The sequence below is a fragment of the Narcine bancroftii genome, chromosome 3 (assembly GCF_036971445.1).
Source record: "Narcine bancroftii isolate sNarBan1 chromosome 3, sNarBan1.hap1, whole genome shotgun sequence".
Lineage (NCBI taxonomy): Eukaryota > Metazoa > Chordata > Chondrichthyes > Torpediniformes > Narcinidae > Narcine > Narcine bancroftii.
The window spans coordinates 343528399-343546153 of NC_091471.1; the positions used below are offsets into that span (position 1 = coordinate 343528399).

General features: G+C 37.4%; 1 protein-coding gene across 5 annotated transcripts in view; it reads left to right on the forward strand.

Annotated features, from left to right (window-relative positions):
• The window catches only part of foxk2b (forkhead box K2b), a 93810-nt gene that overhangs the window by 41536 nt on the left and 34519 nt on the right, over positions 1 to 17755 (forward strand). For all 5 annotated transcript variants that reach the window (XR_011354711.1, XR_011354712.1, XR_011354709.1 and 2 more), the window contains exons 2-6: positions 3900 to 4094; positions 5227 to 5380; positions 7745 to 7891; positions 8349 to 8542; positions 14474 to 14649. Coding sequence is in view for 1 of the 5 variants with exons in the window: in XM_069929519.1 (XP_069785620.1) it covers positions 3900 to 4094; positions 5227 to 5380; positions 7745 to 7891; positions 8349 to 8542; positions 14474 to 14649 (866 nt within the window). In the remaining 4 variants the exon portion in view is untranslated. The remainder of the gene's footprint in view (positions 1 to 3899; positions 4095 to 5226; positions 5381 to 7744; positions 7892 to 8348; positions 8543 to 14473; positions 14650 to 17755) is intronic.

The window sequence follows — 17755 nt, forward strand, 5'->3', positions numbered from 1 at the left end:
TCTTTGTAATTTTGTCTAGCCCAACAACCCTCAGGTCTTTGTGCTATATTTTGAACTCTTAACATGTTACTGATTTTAACTATTATACCTTTGTTAGCTCTCTTGTGATTAATGTGATTCAACCCTCATTTCTGTAAATTTCCACTTAAAATTGTAAGGCATTTCCAACATTCCCTTTTTAACAGTAGTTGAGTTGGTTTTGCATCTATTTTAATTGGTCTTTGGCTTGCCTCTTGTACAGAGCTTCTCATCGTCTCTCAGCATCTTTGTTAAAGTTAAATTGTGCTTGATCTTCTTTGGCTTGGCTTCGCGGACGAAGATTTATGGAGGGGTAAAGTCCACGTCAGCTGCAGGCTCGTTTGTGGCTGACAAGTCCGATGCGGGACAGACAGACACGGTTGCAGCGGTTGCAGGGGAAAATTTGTTGGTTGGGGTTGGGTGTTGGGTTTTTCCTCCTTTGCTTCATGAAATACCTTGGAATGTTCTTCTCTGAACGAGTCAAATAAATGCAAGATTTTATAAAAAAAATAAATGATGGTCTGGAGACAAAATGTATAGGGACATAAATTTTTGCTTATAAAACAAAATGTCAATTTGGAACCAATTGATCCTATTAAAACAATTTTGGCTGAATTTTAATTTTGCAATACAATGCTTAAGTGCAAATGTGATGTTTTGCGTTTAGGATTTTGGTATGAATTTAATAATGTTCTGAGGCTGGCCAAAAGGGTCATTCAGGAAAACAGTTCTGATGAATAGCTTTCAGCACATTGAAATGATTGTCGGTTTGGAACTTGTTCTCCTGGCATTGGTTATGTTTGCGAAATGCTTGTCTTGGAAATGTATTTTAATTTTTTTTCTCGGTGTTTTTGAAAAGGCAAGTATTGCAGTAGTGGGATACCTGCAGATCAAAGTTGTTTAAGGAATGAAGCGTAACTGCAGAGCTAATGATTTGAAGATGTCACATCAGCAAGGAAGACGGCACCAAATGATTAGTGTAAGGGACAGTAACTAGGGTGTGATTAGTTTTTTTTTAAATTTTTTATTTTTCACACCATAAATCACATTAGCCATGATATACACTTTTTCTTTTTCACACATATACAGTGACTTTTTCTCTCCCTCCTCCCAAGCCACCCCCCCACCCCCCCTCTCATCCATTTTAGGTATACAATCTAGGTTGCATTAAGCCAGTCAGACAATGTTGTCATTCAACAAAAATACACCAGAAATTCTACTGAGTCCATTCTTTTCTTTCCTTCTCCTTCCATCAACTTAGGTAATGTTTGTCCCCGGTAGGTTTTCGCTATTGTATTTAATGTAAGGCTCCCATACTTGTTCGAATATTTCAATATTATTTCTTAAACTATATGTTATTTTTTCTAATGGAATACATTTATTCATTTCTATATACCATAGTTGTATTTTCAAATTATCTTCCAATTTCCAGGTTGACATAATACATTTTTTTGCTACGGCTAGGGCTAGCTTAACAAATCTTTTTTGTGCATCCTCCAAATCAATTCCAAATTCTTTGTTTGTTATGTTACTTAGGAGAAAGATCTCTGGATTCTTTGGTATATTGTTTTCTGTTATTTTATTTAATATCTGATTGAGATCATCCCAAAATTTTTCTACTCTCTCACATGTCCAGATTGCATGAATTGTTGTTCCCCTTTCTTTTTTACATCGAAAACATCTATCAGATACTGTTGGGTCCCATTTATTTAACTTTTGCGGTGTAATGTATAGTCTGTGTAACCAGTTATATTGTATCATACGTAGCCTCGTATTTATTGTATTTCTCATCGTTCCAGAACATCATTTGAAGGTGTTTATGCAGCAGGTCCCATGTTGTGCACAGTTCGGTTGAAGAATTCTTAGTGACCACTGCTTCTGTTTTTTCATGGTATCATCTATAAATAGCCATTTGCTCTTTGAAAACTAGTTGCTGCCTAGTGTTTGTGAACCTTGCAACATAGTCTGTGTGAAGTCCATCTGTTGACTGACATATAATCTGACCATTAAATGTACTCCATTTTAGGATTTCATTTACAAATTCAGAAACTCGTGGCCTCAGGGAAATCATCTTCTGTCGGCTTATTTTTAAAATATTGAAAGTAACGAGTTTTAAAATTAATTGTCTTCTGTGTGGCTGAACTTTGAGGATAACTCACTTTTATAGTTTCAATTACTCTAATTTGAGTTTAAGGACTTGCATTAGTTTCTGTGTAATTGTGAGCCCTGCAGGTTATAATCCATAAAAGCAAGGATTGGTTTCTTTTAAATATTCTTATGACAGGTTCATTGGGTGTATCGGGCTGATGTTTTATTTTTCAGCTGTTCAAGTCCCAAACATTTGCACATATAGAATTAAACAGGACACCTTTGGAGGATTAAATCTATAAATTAATTCCACTACTGGATGCCATGTTGGAATAAGAGTAGCAGTATTGGTACAGCGAAGGAGGCCAATTATTGCCTGCTCAATGCAAGAGCAGTCCGCTTCACCCTCATGTTCATACTTCTTTTGCCATTTGCATTTTGTGTTCTCCCATTTCTTAATCTTACTCTTAATGGGGTCAGTTTCTTCCTCTATGTATCCTTCATGATTTTTAATATCTGTTCATTTCTCCTTCAACTTCTTGGTCAGTGGAGAACAACCCAGCTTCCCCAGTCTATCCATAGAACTAAAGCTATTTTTTCAAACTACATAACCACTATTAGGGTACATTTATCCTAGGTCTTTTATCCTTTTACATTTGCTCTTTACCTTCTTATTGCAACCCAACAGCAAGTACAATTTTACTGGGTCTCACCACCATCTCGCTGAACAATTTCCTGTTGGCCTCTGATGTTAGGATAAAGAGTTAGAAGGTGAATTTAAGGCTATAACTGTGGTTTACTTAATTATTTTAAATTTCCAAATACACTAATTTCAGCTTTGTATCTGGATATCATGGAAATTGAAAAACTATTGCAGGTCACATACCCCTTATCCGAATTGCATGGGACCAGAAGTGTTTCAGATTTTTTTGGATTTTGGAATAATGTGTTTAAAGTAACTCAGCAGCAGGTTAACATCAGCAGAATACCTGTATCAGCTGTAAACAACATCAACAACTCCACCTCTGATGCTGTGTTTTGATCAAAAGTTTACAGTACACTGTATTTTAATTTTTTTTAATCGCAATATTGCTGGTCATGTTACACTCAACATGGCATTTTAGGTGGAGATGAATTTCAGATTTCACATGAAAATAATGTTTTGTATTTATCAGAAAAATAACTTTGCTTACATAAGATACCAAATTCTAGAAATTCTGCTGGATGGCAAAAAAACAGCAAGTAACGCACAAAGGTCTGGCGGTGACCATGGTTGGTAATAAACTTGGGCCAACAGAGCCCCACGTGGGCAGGTGTGGAATTTTCCACTTGTGGCATCAAGTGGGCGCTCAAAAAGTGTTGGATTTTTGAGCATTTTGGATTTTCAGATTAGGGGTACTTGACCTGTAATATCAAACCCTGCTTTAATTGTCAGAGATGATTGGAACTGATGGGGGTGTGGTGAAGAGAAGAAAAATGGGCCACTGGAAATGCATGATGGAGTTGAGTGATCTACACCCTCCCTTCGTAAGTTTAGGTTTGTATGCACCACCATGAATGATTGAGGCTGGCATCAGGCCAGTGCAGTCCAGGTCCATGTGGTGCGTGTGGCATATAGGCATACGCACATCTACTGCGTCTAAGTTTGGAATCCAGCTCTTGTGAAATGGTCATATTAGCTCTGATTAGGTCAATTCCAAAATAAATATATTCATTAATATTTACATTTAAGGAAAGAAATCTTGTTGCCAAGAAATAGCATGCCTATTGAATAACTTGTTTGTATTTTTCAGATGTACCTTCAGGTTCCCTAGCACGAACATCAAGATCTCATTTACTGCACTGTGCAGTGAAAAAAAAGAAAAACAGGAGGCCCCAGAATCCCCAGTGAGGCCAGTGCAACCACAAATCTCCCCATTGAAGATAAACATTCCAGACAACATAGCAGATCTGATTAGTCCATTACCTTCTCCAACTGGAACAATCAGGTAATCTGCTAGATTCTTCTACACTCTGTTGTGTTATTCATTTTAGTTTTATTACATCACTAATCAAAGTCAAGCTGGCAAAGTTAGGAGGGGATGAGCAAAATTTTCCATTACAAAGATGAATTTTCAAATAGGAGAAATTGAACAGTAAGATTTGAAAAAGGGAATGCAATAAGAAAAGGGTAATCTGGAGCATAATGTTCAGCATGTAAATTTTATTTTTTTAATTAAATTTTATTTGCATCGCAAAGTCCATTGAGACCAGTACCACTCAATTAATCTTCAACCCTGTATGTTTTGGAAGGTGGTGGGGGCGGGGGTGGGGGGGGGAAACCCTCACAAGGGGAACATACAAAATTCTTACAGACGGTACCGGATTCAAACCTGGGTCGCTGGCACTGTAATAGCGTAATAATCGTGAGGGTGAAGGAAGCCCTCTGTTTATCAAGGCCATCTTTGATTTTTCATAATCACCTTCCTGGGCAGTGGAGTGCTCAAACCTTGATCACAATATGAGCGTTTCAAATTTCTCTTACAAGCGTTCAGGTGCTGACCATGCATTTATCTACCGATTAGTTTTTTTGTAACTTTCCTGTTTTTTTAAAAATTTAATATGTAATTTGAGTCTCCATCTTCAGCCACTACAAATCTAAAGTGTTTGGTTTTGTCAGTGACTAACCCTTCTTACTCTCACCTCTAACCTTTTGTGGTGTCTCTAACCTTTTGTGGTCTGCTAAACCTAACCATTTGCAGCATTCTCTCTCTTTCTGAGTTGTTAAATTAATGCACTGCCTTTCTCACTTTTCCACTCGTATCATGAATTCGTTTCTAGTTTCCGCATCTTCCTCATCCTCCGGCCATTATTCTTTTTAATTTGTTTTATCTTCCTCATTACTTTTTCATCTCTTAAGGTGCATCTGATGAGTCATCCACAGTCATATATCATGCTCACAAATTAATGATCTGGAGATGGTAGGAATCCAAGATAACCTAAGTTATCCTTGTATGAAACAATTTTGTCAGTCTGCAGGTTTCACACACAATGTGAAATTAGCTCATCTTTATTTTTCTTTTAATTCTCTTACTGCTGCAATATTTCTACCTCATTTGAACTGCTTGATTTTGTTTGCAGTGCCGCAAACTCCTGTCCTTCCAGCCCAAGAGGCGCTGGTTCCTCTGGTTACCGAATCAGTCGTGGACTTCATTCTGACCTGCAGTTAATGTCTGACCATGTACAGAATAATTCGGAGAATGACAAGGAGACTTCAGACGGAGATAGTCCGAAGGTCAGTTTAAATTCTTATCCAAAAGATGGGAGTTCCCTCTGTACTGCACCAAGCAGTTAAATCAATTCCTGTCTTGTTACTTGAACAGGCCTTGCTTGAGATGGAAATTTTGTCAGTTAAACCATGCCTGACAGCAGTTGGCAGCTTATTGTATTGTCTGCCATAAGCTACATACAAGTCTGCAGTGTCTATGAAATGAGTTTGAATTTCAAATTGCTGCCTTTCTTTACAAAGAAAGAATTTCAACATTTTGGTTTATAGTCGCGTGCACTAAGAAAAAGTAAAGATCTTAGTTTTGAGTTCAAGAAGTCACCATTCTCCTGTGCCACGTGATTTTAAAATTCACCTAAAACTACAGAGTAACAAGATTAATTATGACAATTATGGCTTCTAGGATCTTGAATCAATCCGATTTATTCACAGCACCTTCCTGCAGTTCCAGGAGCCGCTCCGTCAGTGACAGGCAGATGAGAATCCAGCACATGCACAAACCTGCTGGAGAAACTAAACAGCGCACACAGCATCCATAGGAAGTCATCGCACTTATGCTGCCTGTTACTCCCAGTAACGGATATCTGTGGCCGCAATAACTGCCCTGGCTCTGGGACTCACTCGAGTTGACATCACTCTGCTGCCTCCTCTCATTCTCCTAATAACCATCACTTCTACAGTAGTTGCCATCCCACCATCTCCGCTGCTGAAACTGATATGTGATGCAAGTTTGTGTCACTCGCCACAGATGGCAGAAATGCCAAGTGGTGTCGCTAGCCTGATCCTGGTACCAGCGGAGCCAGAGCCAAGCCCTCAATGTGCTCCTCCGGTCTCCTGCTGCTTTTGCTATTGGCTCGTGCCTTTCACATTCTTGAGATGTTCTGAAGAAACCTCACTGAATTACCTTTGATGTGTAAATATAATTTTGGGCAAATTTGACCATGACTTCAAATAGTAATGAAAAAATTTATAGTTTTATTGTGGTCAATGGGGTCTTTTTTTTTTAAATTATACTTTGACTAAATTTAGTGCACTGTTTTAAAAACAAAATTGTACATCGGTCCATTGCCAGTTTCAAATTGTGACTCAGGAGTTGATGGACATTAGGAAAGGGACTCAGGACTTGGTACCAAAATAACAACGACTCTGTCAATATCAACAGGACTAAGGAACTACTTATAGACTTCTGTAAGAGGGGCATAGCTCACTTTTCCATCTTCATCAATGTTGCTGAGGTGGAAATAATAGTTTTAAGTTCCTCAGAGTAATCATCTCCTGTAACTTTTCTTGTCCTACCCAAGTTGTTGCAATGGATCACAGTACCTCTACTTCTTCAGAAGCCTGGGGAAATTTGCGATGTTTTCTGCATTCCCAAACAACTTCTCCTGGTGCACCATTGAAACCAGCCTATTAGGATGGCATAGGAACTGCACAGCCCAAGACTGTAAGAAATTCCAAAGGGTTAAGAATGTGGCCATTACACAAATTACCCTCCATCATCTATAACATCTGCTGCCTTGGCAAAGGAGCTAACATACTAAAAGATGAATTTCCCCCACCTCCGAGTCACACTCTCTTCACCCCAACAAGCCCCTAAGCTCCTGTCAGGAAGATTCGCAAGTATGTGATCATGTACTACCGGATTCAAGGACAGTTTCTTTCCTGCTGTTACCTGGCTCCTGAATGAACCCAAAAATAATAAAATGGATTGCCTTGTGTACCAACTAATATCTCTCTCTGTAACTGCACTTTTGTACTGACTTGCTTGTACTATAAAATGTTAACTGGTCTGCTGATTTAAAAAAAAACACCATCAACTAGCTAAAATGTGAAAGGATATTAGGTTTTAGGGCACCAGGTGAAATAGAAGAATAGACAAAGGAATGCTCAGCTGGATGTCAATGGGCCAAATGACCTTCCATGTCATGACTTAAATATGTTTAACATTTTAGAAAGTGACTAATTTGATATTTTTAAATGGGCAGATTTACTTTGAATCCATTTGGTGAATTTTGGTTGCTTTTAAGCTGTGCTGGGTCTTTTAAAACTGATTCAGTCCAGGATCATCTGTCTATACTGAACAATGTACCACGAAAAAATTTTTCCCTCAGTGAGATTATTGAAAAATGTCAAAGCTGGATTAGGAACGGTTCTTCTGCATGTTAAGTAATATCAAGTTAGTTAAAATATTGAATATGGATCTTGAAGGCTTACATTATAATAGAATGTATTCATTTCCAACAACTGCTTGTATCCATTGCACAGTGTGAAAATATTCAGTTTTGTACAAAATTCAGTGAAATTGAGAATTCTTTCTTAACTCAAAGTTCTTAATTTATATTTTCTAGAAGTAACAATGTTCTTTGATAACAGGATGATGCAAAACCACCTTATTCCTATGCACAATTAATAGTTCAAGCCATCACAACGGCACCAGATAAACAGCTTACATTAAGTGGAATCTACACACACATCACAAAGAATTATCCATATTACAGGACAGCAGACAAAGGCTGGCAGGTAAAAATTTAGCAATTTTGCAACAGCATCAAAAAAAATGACGTGTCTTCTGAGGGAAGAGTGTCTGATTAAAAATAATTAAATGTTTTGAGGTAACGAGGAGGACTAATGAAGGTTGTGTTTGTCAAGTAGTCTACATCATGTGGCCAGGTGATGGGGTTGGGAGGACAAAAAAGTAAAAGTTTAATAATCAAGTGGTAAGTGATAAAGTAGATTAATCAAGTTCTTAAAAAGTAATTGGGAGATAAATTGGAGAGCCAGTGACCTCGTGTGGGAAAAACAGGATTAGGCTTAATGTCTTTGTTGGCTAGCATTGACATGATGGGCCAGATGGACACATGTCATAACCTTTGATTCTCTATCCATTCCTTTTGATATTTTTAGACTCTTAGTGGAGTTAAATAGAATTTGGTGTGTTTGGATTGCAGATCCTCAACTTTTCTCTCATTTCCTGTAGAATTCCATTCGACATAATCTTTCCTTAAACCGCTACTTCATCAAGGTACCACGTTCCCAGGAGGAGCCTGGAAAAGGCTCATTCTGGAGGATAGACCCTGCTTCTGAAAACAAATTAACAGAGCAGGCTTTCAGGAAAAGAAGGCCTCGAGGTGTGCCCTGCTTCAGAACTCCCTTGGGACCCCTTTCTTCCAGGTGTGTAAATTAGTTATATAATATTTAGCCTCTATTTATTTTTCTGGATTTCTTGTATTCCACTAAAGATGTCATTATAGACTCGTATAGCACAGAACAGGTCATTCAGCCTGACTCATCTGTGCTGATTAATTTGGGATTCAGGGCTAGTCCCATGTGGCTGCATTTGTTTTCTACTAAAACTTTCCAAACCTTGTATCTGTCCTAATATTTTTGAGCATAATATTTGTCTGCTTTTACAGTTTCTTCAGGCAGATCATTTCAGATATGGGGCACTCTCTTGTGGAGAATGTAGCCCTTTGGGTCCCCTTTAATCTTTCCCCTCTCATTTGAATCTTTGCACTCTAATTCTAGAATTACCTACCCTGAGAAATCATGAGCATTCACATTCATACTCATGGTTTTGTATACCTCCACAAGGTCACTCCTCTGCCTTTTATACTCCAGGGAATAAAGACCCAGGCATTCATTTCAATAACTCAAGGTCTCCTGTCCTGGCAGCTTCCTAGTTAATCTCCTCTGCACTTTTTCCAGCTTGATATACTTCCTATTAACTGGATGGTGAGAATTGCACACATTCCAAGTGTGGTCTCACCAAACTTTTGTACTCAACACTTCTCCCAATGAAGACAAGTGCATCTTCACCACCCATGTCAAATTGTCTCACTGCTTTTGTGCAATTATAACAACATTTGTCTTAATAAAAGCAAATCTAACTAGATATTGTAAATGTGGCCTTTTGCCTATTGTGCATTATTATGTATTAGTCCTATTTTTGCCTTGAGTTAAATACTGATGCCTAGAATGCACTCACTTTTTTTTTGTTGTATTACCAATGCATGCTGCAAGTCGTTCTAATTTAGTATCTGAAAAAAAAAATCTTGAGTGAGTGATGCATGTTTTTTTAATAAATATTTTGGCAATTATAACTTGGATGTCTCTAAAATTGTTTAAATAATCATCGTGTTGCTTGCATACAGATGCTTTTTAAATTTAGGAGTTGATTTTTTTCCATATTGTTGCAGTAATGGTGAAAAACATGAGTAACCATGTAAGCAATGAAAGAAATGAATCTATTGATACAGCCAAAGTAGTTAAATGTTTGCTAAGTCAGCATTCAGTGGTGTATTAATCACTTTGCTAAATATAAAGTACTATTACATGACAAGAAGCATCTATTTGTACATCAGATCATTACAGTGCCACCTGCTGGAAGGCTGAAAAGCCTTGAGAATTGTTTTCAGAAAATTGGGGGTGGGGGAGGGCAGTGGTAGTCAGGGAGGAAATGCTCGTTTAAAAGATTGGAGCCTTGCACCAATTCTGTACTTACAAAGGGATTTCTCTTAAGAAAATTATGTAGATATGTATTTAAGTTTATGAATCAGGGTTGTTGAATGTGTGCTACAAACAAAACTTGCTTAATTATCCTTCAACTTGTGGAAAATGGGAAAACGGTGTATAAAGCAAAACTATAATGTTGCTTGAGGAGCGGACATTTTTCAGAATTTGGAACAGGAGGACTAAGAATTGATAAGGGAAGGGGAAATATTTCTCCAGTGAAACACAAATGGACTGTGAAAAGTGCTATTGATCTGTAAAAAAAAAAAAAAATAATAAAATTTGCAGACTGAAGCAGGATAAATTGCTTTGGGCAATAAGAAAGTGGCATAAAACAAATATTTTGTCGATGGAAGAAAAAAATTTACAGAAATGTTGGTGAGGCCATAAGCTGAAAGTAAATGAAGAAATTAGATTTATTTTAAAAGTACTCTTAGTGGTGGAGCGTATCAATGCAGGGCCTATCTAAAGCAGTCGACCAGAGAGGAAGAGGATGTCACGATGTTGGGTTCAGAAAAATTTCTTAATTGATAGCGAGTATAGCAGTGAACACTACTAGGGGCATAGTGTGCGGATGTTGGCACCACCTGTGTGAATGAGATTTGGTGGGTCTGAACACAAAGGTTTGCAATTGCACGTAGCTTTTATTAACACAACAATTTGTAGAAGAGCGTGGGAAAATGTTATGGGAATAAAACACAGGCGCACAATTACTGCTCCTGTGTCTTATGGACTTTTGCTATAAGGGGTGCTGAATACAATTAGCCTTGTAACTGCTGATTGAAGTTGACAGGAAAAACATATCTCATACATTAGTTCAGATTACAATTTGATTACCAATCATATCAGCGATGGAACATTTATAGACACTTAATACGCTGGCACGCATTTGTTGGCAGATAGCTACAGTTGTTATAATGCAAAACCATTCTGTAACCTCAATCTTGACAGCCACAATTGTATTTCTTGGGATTGAATGTCTATCTGTGAAAATTGCTAAAATCAACAGAAATAGTCAATCATTTATAAAGTTCATAGTATAACAATTTTCTATGCTCCTTAATAAACTGTGCGCGTATGTGCTTTATTCCTGTAACATTTTTCCACGCTTTTCTATAATTGTGCGTTATTAAAAGCTGAGTGTGATTGCAAACCCTAGTATCCAGACCCACCGAATCTGATTCCTTTTGCAACACATCACACAAGGTGTCGATGCTTCTGTGCTACGCATCCCCCCTCTTTTGCCTCGGGAAGTCAGCTTGCTGTGTAAAAGGACTCCTGGAACTCTGTGTGAACAAGCAAGCCAGCTTCCAAAGATGGGTCATGTATGCAGCAATACTGCGACTTGTCAGTGTAAATGGGGTAGGGTCGCTAATAGAATTAAAGAGGTATCTTGAATCACCTAGGTTTTGAAGACTGTGCTCCATGTGCTGGAAAATAGGATTAATGGTGATGGTGTGGACATGGTGGGCTAAATGGCCTGTTTCCCTGATCTGTGATACAATAACTCTCATTTATTCCTTCTCATTTGTTAACTGTGACAAAAAACAGCTTTTTGGGGTTGGGTGATTGTCACAGGTTGTTGGCATTACTGGATTAATATGAAGATATAGTAAGCAATTAGGAAGAAGGTAACAGGTGTGTCTTCATTGCAGGAACATTTGAGTTTGAATTGAATTGTTTTGCTCCAATTATATAAAGCCCAAATGAACCATGGTCCTCCCTCAGGAAGCATAATGAAATGCAGTAAATAGCAAGGCCATGGAGAATGTTATGGAACAGAGAGACCTATTCCCTGGAACTGACGACATGGGCAGACAGAAAGTGAAAAGGGCATTTGTCATGCTTGGTTTCGTTGTTCAGAGTATTAAATACAGGAGTTGAAATGCAGCGTTATATCTTTACAGGATGTTGGTGAGGAGCATTTAGTCTGGGCACTCGGCTAAATCATTAAGAGAAGAATGTTTCATCTCGAGGATGTTATTGGGACTGGAGGGCTTTAGTTAAAAGGAAAGGCAGGATTGACTGGGATTTATTTTCTTCGAACCTTGGAGGCTCTAAGGTATCCATACAAATGTGTATAAAATCATGAGGAGTATAGATAAGGTGAATGGTCGCAGTCTCTATTCCAGGGTCGTGGAGTGCAGAACTAGGGGACACGTTTAAAGTAAGAAGGGTGTTACGAGCCCAGAGGACCCCAAAACCCAGCAGCAATAGATATTCACCAAGACAAATGGTTACTTAAACAAAAGTTGCTTTTAATTATCTTTAAACATGAAAACAGAATCACACTTTAACTTATCACTATTGACTTAACTCACCTAACTTAACCCCCCTTCTAATTCTAAGCACGTGTGTATGTAATGTGTGTAAGTTCAGAAAACGTTATTTGATTCCAATCTCACTTCTCATTCCTCCATGTTCACTGGTTGCAGGCAATTCTTATACTGTGCACAGAATTTAAATATATAAAGTTCACCAGGCTTTGGTGCTTGAAAGGTAAATGGTTACCACTCAGGAAGGTTCTTGTTGGTTTTCAGAGAGAGATTTGTTGTTCCAGGACACCCACAACTGATTCCTTTAATCAGCCACTTCAATATCTTGCTGACGAAACTTTCCCTCTCAGGGTTCTCCAGATGATAACTTCTTTCTTTCAGGTCACCACAGGGTGCCTTTTTGTTTCTCTTATTCCAAGTGAAACAGTAGACAGCCAATCCTCTCCTCTTGCATGAACCACAATGGCTTTGACCAGGCTGAACTAAGCACTCACAACTTGTCTTCTAAATGGGGTTTCCCACAAGCTTGCCAGCTTGTCCTGTTCCAGTTGCTGCTGCTGACTGTAAAACTGTAGAACTGATCTCTGGGTCTCTCTCACTCACTCTCACTCTCTGAGAGAAAACCTGTTTTACTCTTTCTGCTTGCAAAACCACATGACCCTCCTAGAACAGCAAGTTTCACTCCAGACAGAATGCGGCTCCGTAAGCTCTTTCATCTGTTGCTTTTTTGTAAACAACAATCCATTAGTGAAATCTCTTGGGCACTCTCCAAAGATTTTGCAAAGACTATTGGCCCCAACATGTCTAGCATGAGCAGAGCTCCAGTATTTTAAGGAAGATCTGTTTTAAAGTTTTTGTATGTGATCTGCACCAACAAACCTGCCCCAGTTTATTTCCCAAAAACATATGTATATTCTGTCACGGGAAAGATTTGAAAAGGGACTTCTTCCATATAGGATGGTGGGTGTATGGAATGAAATACCAGAGGAAGTTGCAAAGGTGGGTTAATTTGTAACATTTAAAATACATTTAGTCACGTACTTGGATAGTAAAAGTTTGGAGGGAAATGGACTAAATGCTATCAAATGTGATGCTTGCATGGGCAGCCTGTCAGCAAGGATAGTTTTGGCCAATGGGCTTGTTTCCATGCTGTATAACTCTGCGACTATGTATACTTGCAATGGAGGGAATATCGCAGGGAATAATTCTTGAGATAGTTGGTTGGTGTATAAGTAGACATTAAAACGAGGGCTGTATGCTTGAATATGAAAGAATGGGAGGTAATGTTATTAAAATGTACAAAATTCTGAGCCATTGTTCGAATAAAAGAATGGAGGATGGTCTGAACACCCGAAAATGAGAAAAGAAGGAGCCACTGTCTCAAAATACCCTCAAGGGTCAGCCATTCAGGAAAGATTGGAAGAATTTTTCTTCCCAAGGACAGGGTGTCGTGGAATTCCCTGTTCAGAATCGGTAGAGACTGGGCATATTGAGAACAAAGTTACATAGTTTTTGAATATTAAGGGAATCGAAGGATAAAGGGTAAATTTAGAAAAGTGGTATTGAGCAATTAGTGAAAGACATAGCAAGTGTACGTGGTTGAATGCCAGTTGCTGCTTTTATTTAACTATGCTCATGTTGGAATGGACGTGCATCTCAGATTATAGATTCAGATTTCATCTAATTGAGTTAAACTAGTCCTTTATAATTAATAAATCTATGAAAACTATTCCATGAAGCAAATGGTTCCTCAATGAAAGTTAATTTCTTGGTTTACAAGTATTGTATAATTGCAGAATAAGGTTCCTCATTGGTTCCTCAAATGGTTCCTCATTGAAAGTTAATTTCTTGGTTTAAAAGTATTGTATAATTGCAGAATAAACAGCTATTTAAAAAGTTCAAATAATAATCCTTGTTTTTCATTTCTTCCCAAGCTCTTTAACAAGATTTGATGTACATTTATTTCTTAATCGTATTCATTTAAGAAAAAGTTTAGTGTTTCCATCTTTGTATTTGCTTCAGTACTAATACTGTTGTTTGCAGAAGATGAGTACATAAACAGTTGAAAAGTTGTATTTTTATTTTTGCATTCCAAGTGACTTTATTCTAATATTGATATTATCCTTCATTCCACTGGAGAACGAAGTTTTGAAATGATTAGGGTGGTCCTTAAATAACTCAAAATCATTTGAAAATTGATTAGCATATTTGGGTTTTGTTTTTAATTGACAAATTGTTGGTTCAAATTAAACTTCAAATATATTACATTGCCTTGATATTTAAATGCTCATTGTTTACTTCTTCCCCTTTACCACAGAAGTGCACCAGCATCACCGAGCCATCCCGGTGTATTTTCGTCCCACTCCAGTGGCGTCCAAACCCCGGAGAGCCTGTCCAGGGAAGGTTCTCCCATCCCCACAGACCATGAATCTAGCACTGTGCAACCTAAATTAGCAGTAATCCAAGAGGCAAGATATGCTCAAAGTGCACCAGGTGAATGTTCTACACATCCAAATTTGTATGTTGGTGCCTATTTAAACCATTACTTAAGGCTATGTTTTGGGCTGTGGAAACCTAAATTATTAATTTTTTTTTAAATTTGCAAGTGAAATTTTAATAGTCTTGGTTGTAGCACATATAAAATACTGTTTATATGTTTAACTGTTAAGTTAGATCTCTGTCATCTAAACAGTTTAAAAAAAAGACTGACCTGAGCTACAATCTTTAATAAATTGAAAATCGTCTTGGAAGAAAAAAATGGAATTAATGTTGTGCAACAATCTTAACTTTCATATGCTATAATTATCAAAACACTGCTACATAAAAATGGCGGGTTCTATTTTTGATGATCCATTCAGAAAAGGGATTTTTGAGGTCCACGTGCCATTTGTGTCCAAAAATGTTAGCTTTGTGTTTAAATCTAGTAAATGACTGAAAAGATAATTGTGCAGTATTTCCCCTTTAACACAAGTTATCACTTTACACATTAAACCAAAGAAATGCATTGAAGCTCGACTCTAGCATCAGGGTTATGTGCTAGCTCTTTTTCCTCCCCTAAAAACACATTTTGTATGTGAAGTTTTGTTCTAATATGAAAACAAACCAGCTTTAAATTTTCCAGGGGAAAAAAAGTACTTTGTTTATCCTTATTATAGTTATCTTTCTATAAATATGCAAAAATCGAATTCAAAATAAGCTTAATTCCAGAACTTTCACTTAAAAATAAAGCAGCTTTTCAATCGGTGAACGGGGAATCGAATTCCATCAACTAGAAGATCTGTTAAGAATGAGAAAAACAAATTGAGCCAGAATGCTTGCTGAGCAAACTATTTCACAAGCGGTAACAGAATTGACCTCTTGAAATTGCATGAAAAATGGTGGCTTGGTCCTTAATAGAGAAATTTGGCCTTTCAGACTGTCACATGGAAATGTACTCTGGTTGATGCGCCATTATCCACTTCTCAATGCAGACAGTCCTGCAAAACTTATGGGGGGTTGTATCTTGAACAGTCAAAGGACTTAATCTCAGTGAACATTAGTGAGAAGCATAAGGAAATTATTTAAGTGTGCTTGCATAATAAATAGATTATTGAAATGTTTGGGTAAAGCAGCCCTTCGAGTCATGATTCGGAATAACTGCTGCTTTCTTTCATTCCAAGATAATAATTCCGGCATCTACACTCCCCTAATGTCAAGCACTTTTCATGAAAACTTTCTCAACCTTTTACAGAAATTGTTATATGTAGCCACACATTTTTATGTGGTCTCGAGATCATTTCACTTGCTTAACTTGGCTCCTGCAGATTTCATTTGCTGAATTTTGTTTCAATCCGCATGTCAAGTGATTAATTATTCATTTGATTGTTTAGTGTTTGTTTTACGAAACTGGAAAAACTTGTTCTTGGGTTGCTTTCAATGTCACATGAATGAACTTGATTCATGTCGCACCACTACCATTGATCAGCTCTGTTACACATTGGGTGATCACAGCACTAGTGTTTCTTTCAGTATCATAAAAATCTGTAATCTAGTATCTTATAGAATTGAATAACTATAGCTTGTACAAGTTTTTATTAATCGTGCGCATCTTAAGGGGGAACGCTGCCACCCATTTGCTTTAACGTATTTCTTCTGTGAAGTGGATTTGGCATGAGCTTATTCTTATCGATGTGTTGAATGTGTAATTGCCACCTTTTCCAGTCAGCAGTAAACATTTTGGCAAGTTGAGGCAATTTTGTGTTAAAATAGGTAAGAAGAAAGCAGCTGAATAAAACAGCATATTTATGCAAAGGAATAGATATTTTATCAGCCAAATTAAGGCATTAAGAATGTTTTGTTATATTTTACTCATTATCTGAGTATGGATGATTTTTAAATTATTTGGTATCTGAAAGTGGTCAAATTTTCAAAAATTTGGTGAACCCTAGAATTGTGTACTGACACTTGCGTGTCGTTAATCAAAACTACAAATGTGTAGAGCTTTTCAAAAAGGATGCAAAAGTATTTCACATTTCATATTTAATGAAAAATACACCTCCTCTCTTGGTACAGAGTGGAAAGCATGCAAGGCCTTTGTTAGAGGAAGGATAATATATTATTCACCCACGCAGAAAAAGGTGAGCAAGGCTAAGTTAGATCAGTTAGAAACTACTTGAATGAAGCTTAAACTGAAATCTGCCAAAGAATCGCAATTCACGGGTTTTGGAAATAGTACCAAGTGAACACACAAGGACAGCAAAAGTGATTTTTGTCCTTCACCAAACATGATCCAGATCAATGATTTCAAACCTTTTGTTACAAAGCAAAATACTGCAATACTAAGTTTGGTACAGAAAAACCTTTGGTTTCGAGACATGTTCACTGAGCTGGGTTGCTCATTTAACATTGCAAACAAAATATAAATGCAAAATTATGAAGATTCCTTGGTGATGATATCCGCAAACCCAATGCAGCCCCAGTTTGAAAACCTATGATCTAGATGTCATGGACATAGCAGGGTCAAGGGTTGGGGAATTCAAAATTCTACAAAATTGAAACTGAACATTGAGGAAAGGGGAGACCACCTGTGCTTCCAGATTCTGTAGCTGGCTATCCTTTTCCTTTTGTTGATGGTTATTCTATGGCTTTCAAGGAGGCCTGCCTCTGTGAACCTTCAAATTTATGGTTATAATGCCAAAAATGAATGCTGTAGAGGACTAGACAGAGGGTACTCTCAATATATTTTCAAAAATATTGATGACAGGAAAATAGTTTTGTATTCTAAATATTTGTATTAATACGAGAGTATCTCCATCAGTGCTGGTTGACTATAGGTGTATATATTAATGAGCAAGCTGGTCGATATTGCACAAGGCATAAATTTGTTCTCTAATATAATTAACTTGGATATTGTCCAGATTAAGATGAATTACCAACCTTGCAGTATACCAAAAGTAGAGTCACCAGGAAAGATCTTGTTAGCTCCAGATTCAAGGTCTATGAAAAACCTCAAATTTTGATGTTGAAAGATCAACTCAAGAAATACAATAAACTTGAAACTCATAAAAGGCAGATCCAAGTTTCAAGGGGAAAGATTTTGGGCATCTAGTTTTACATTTTT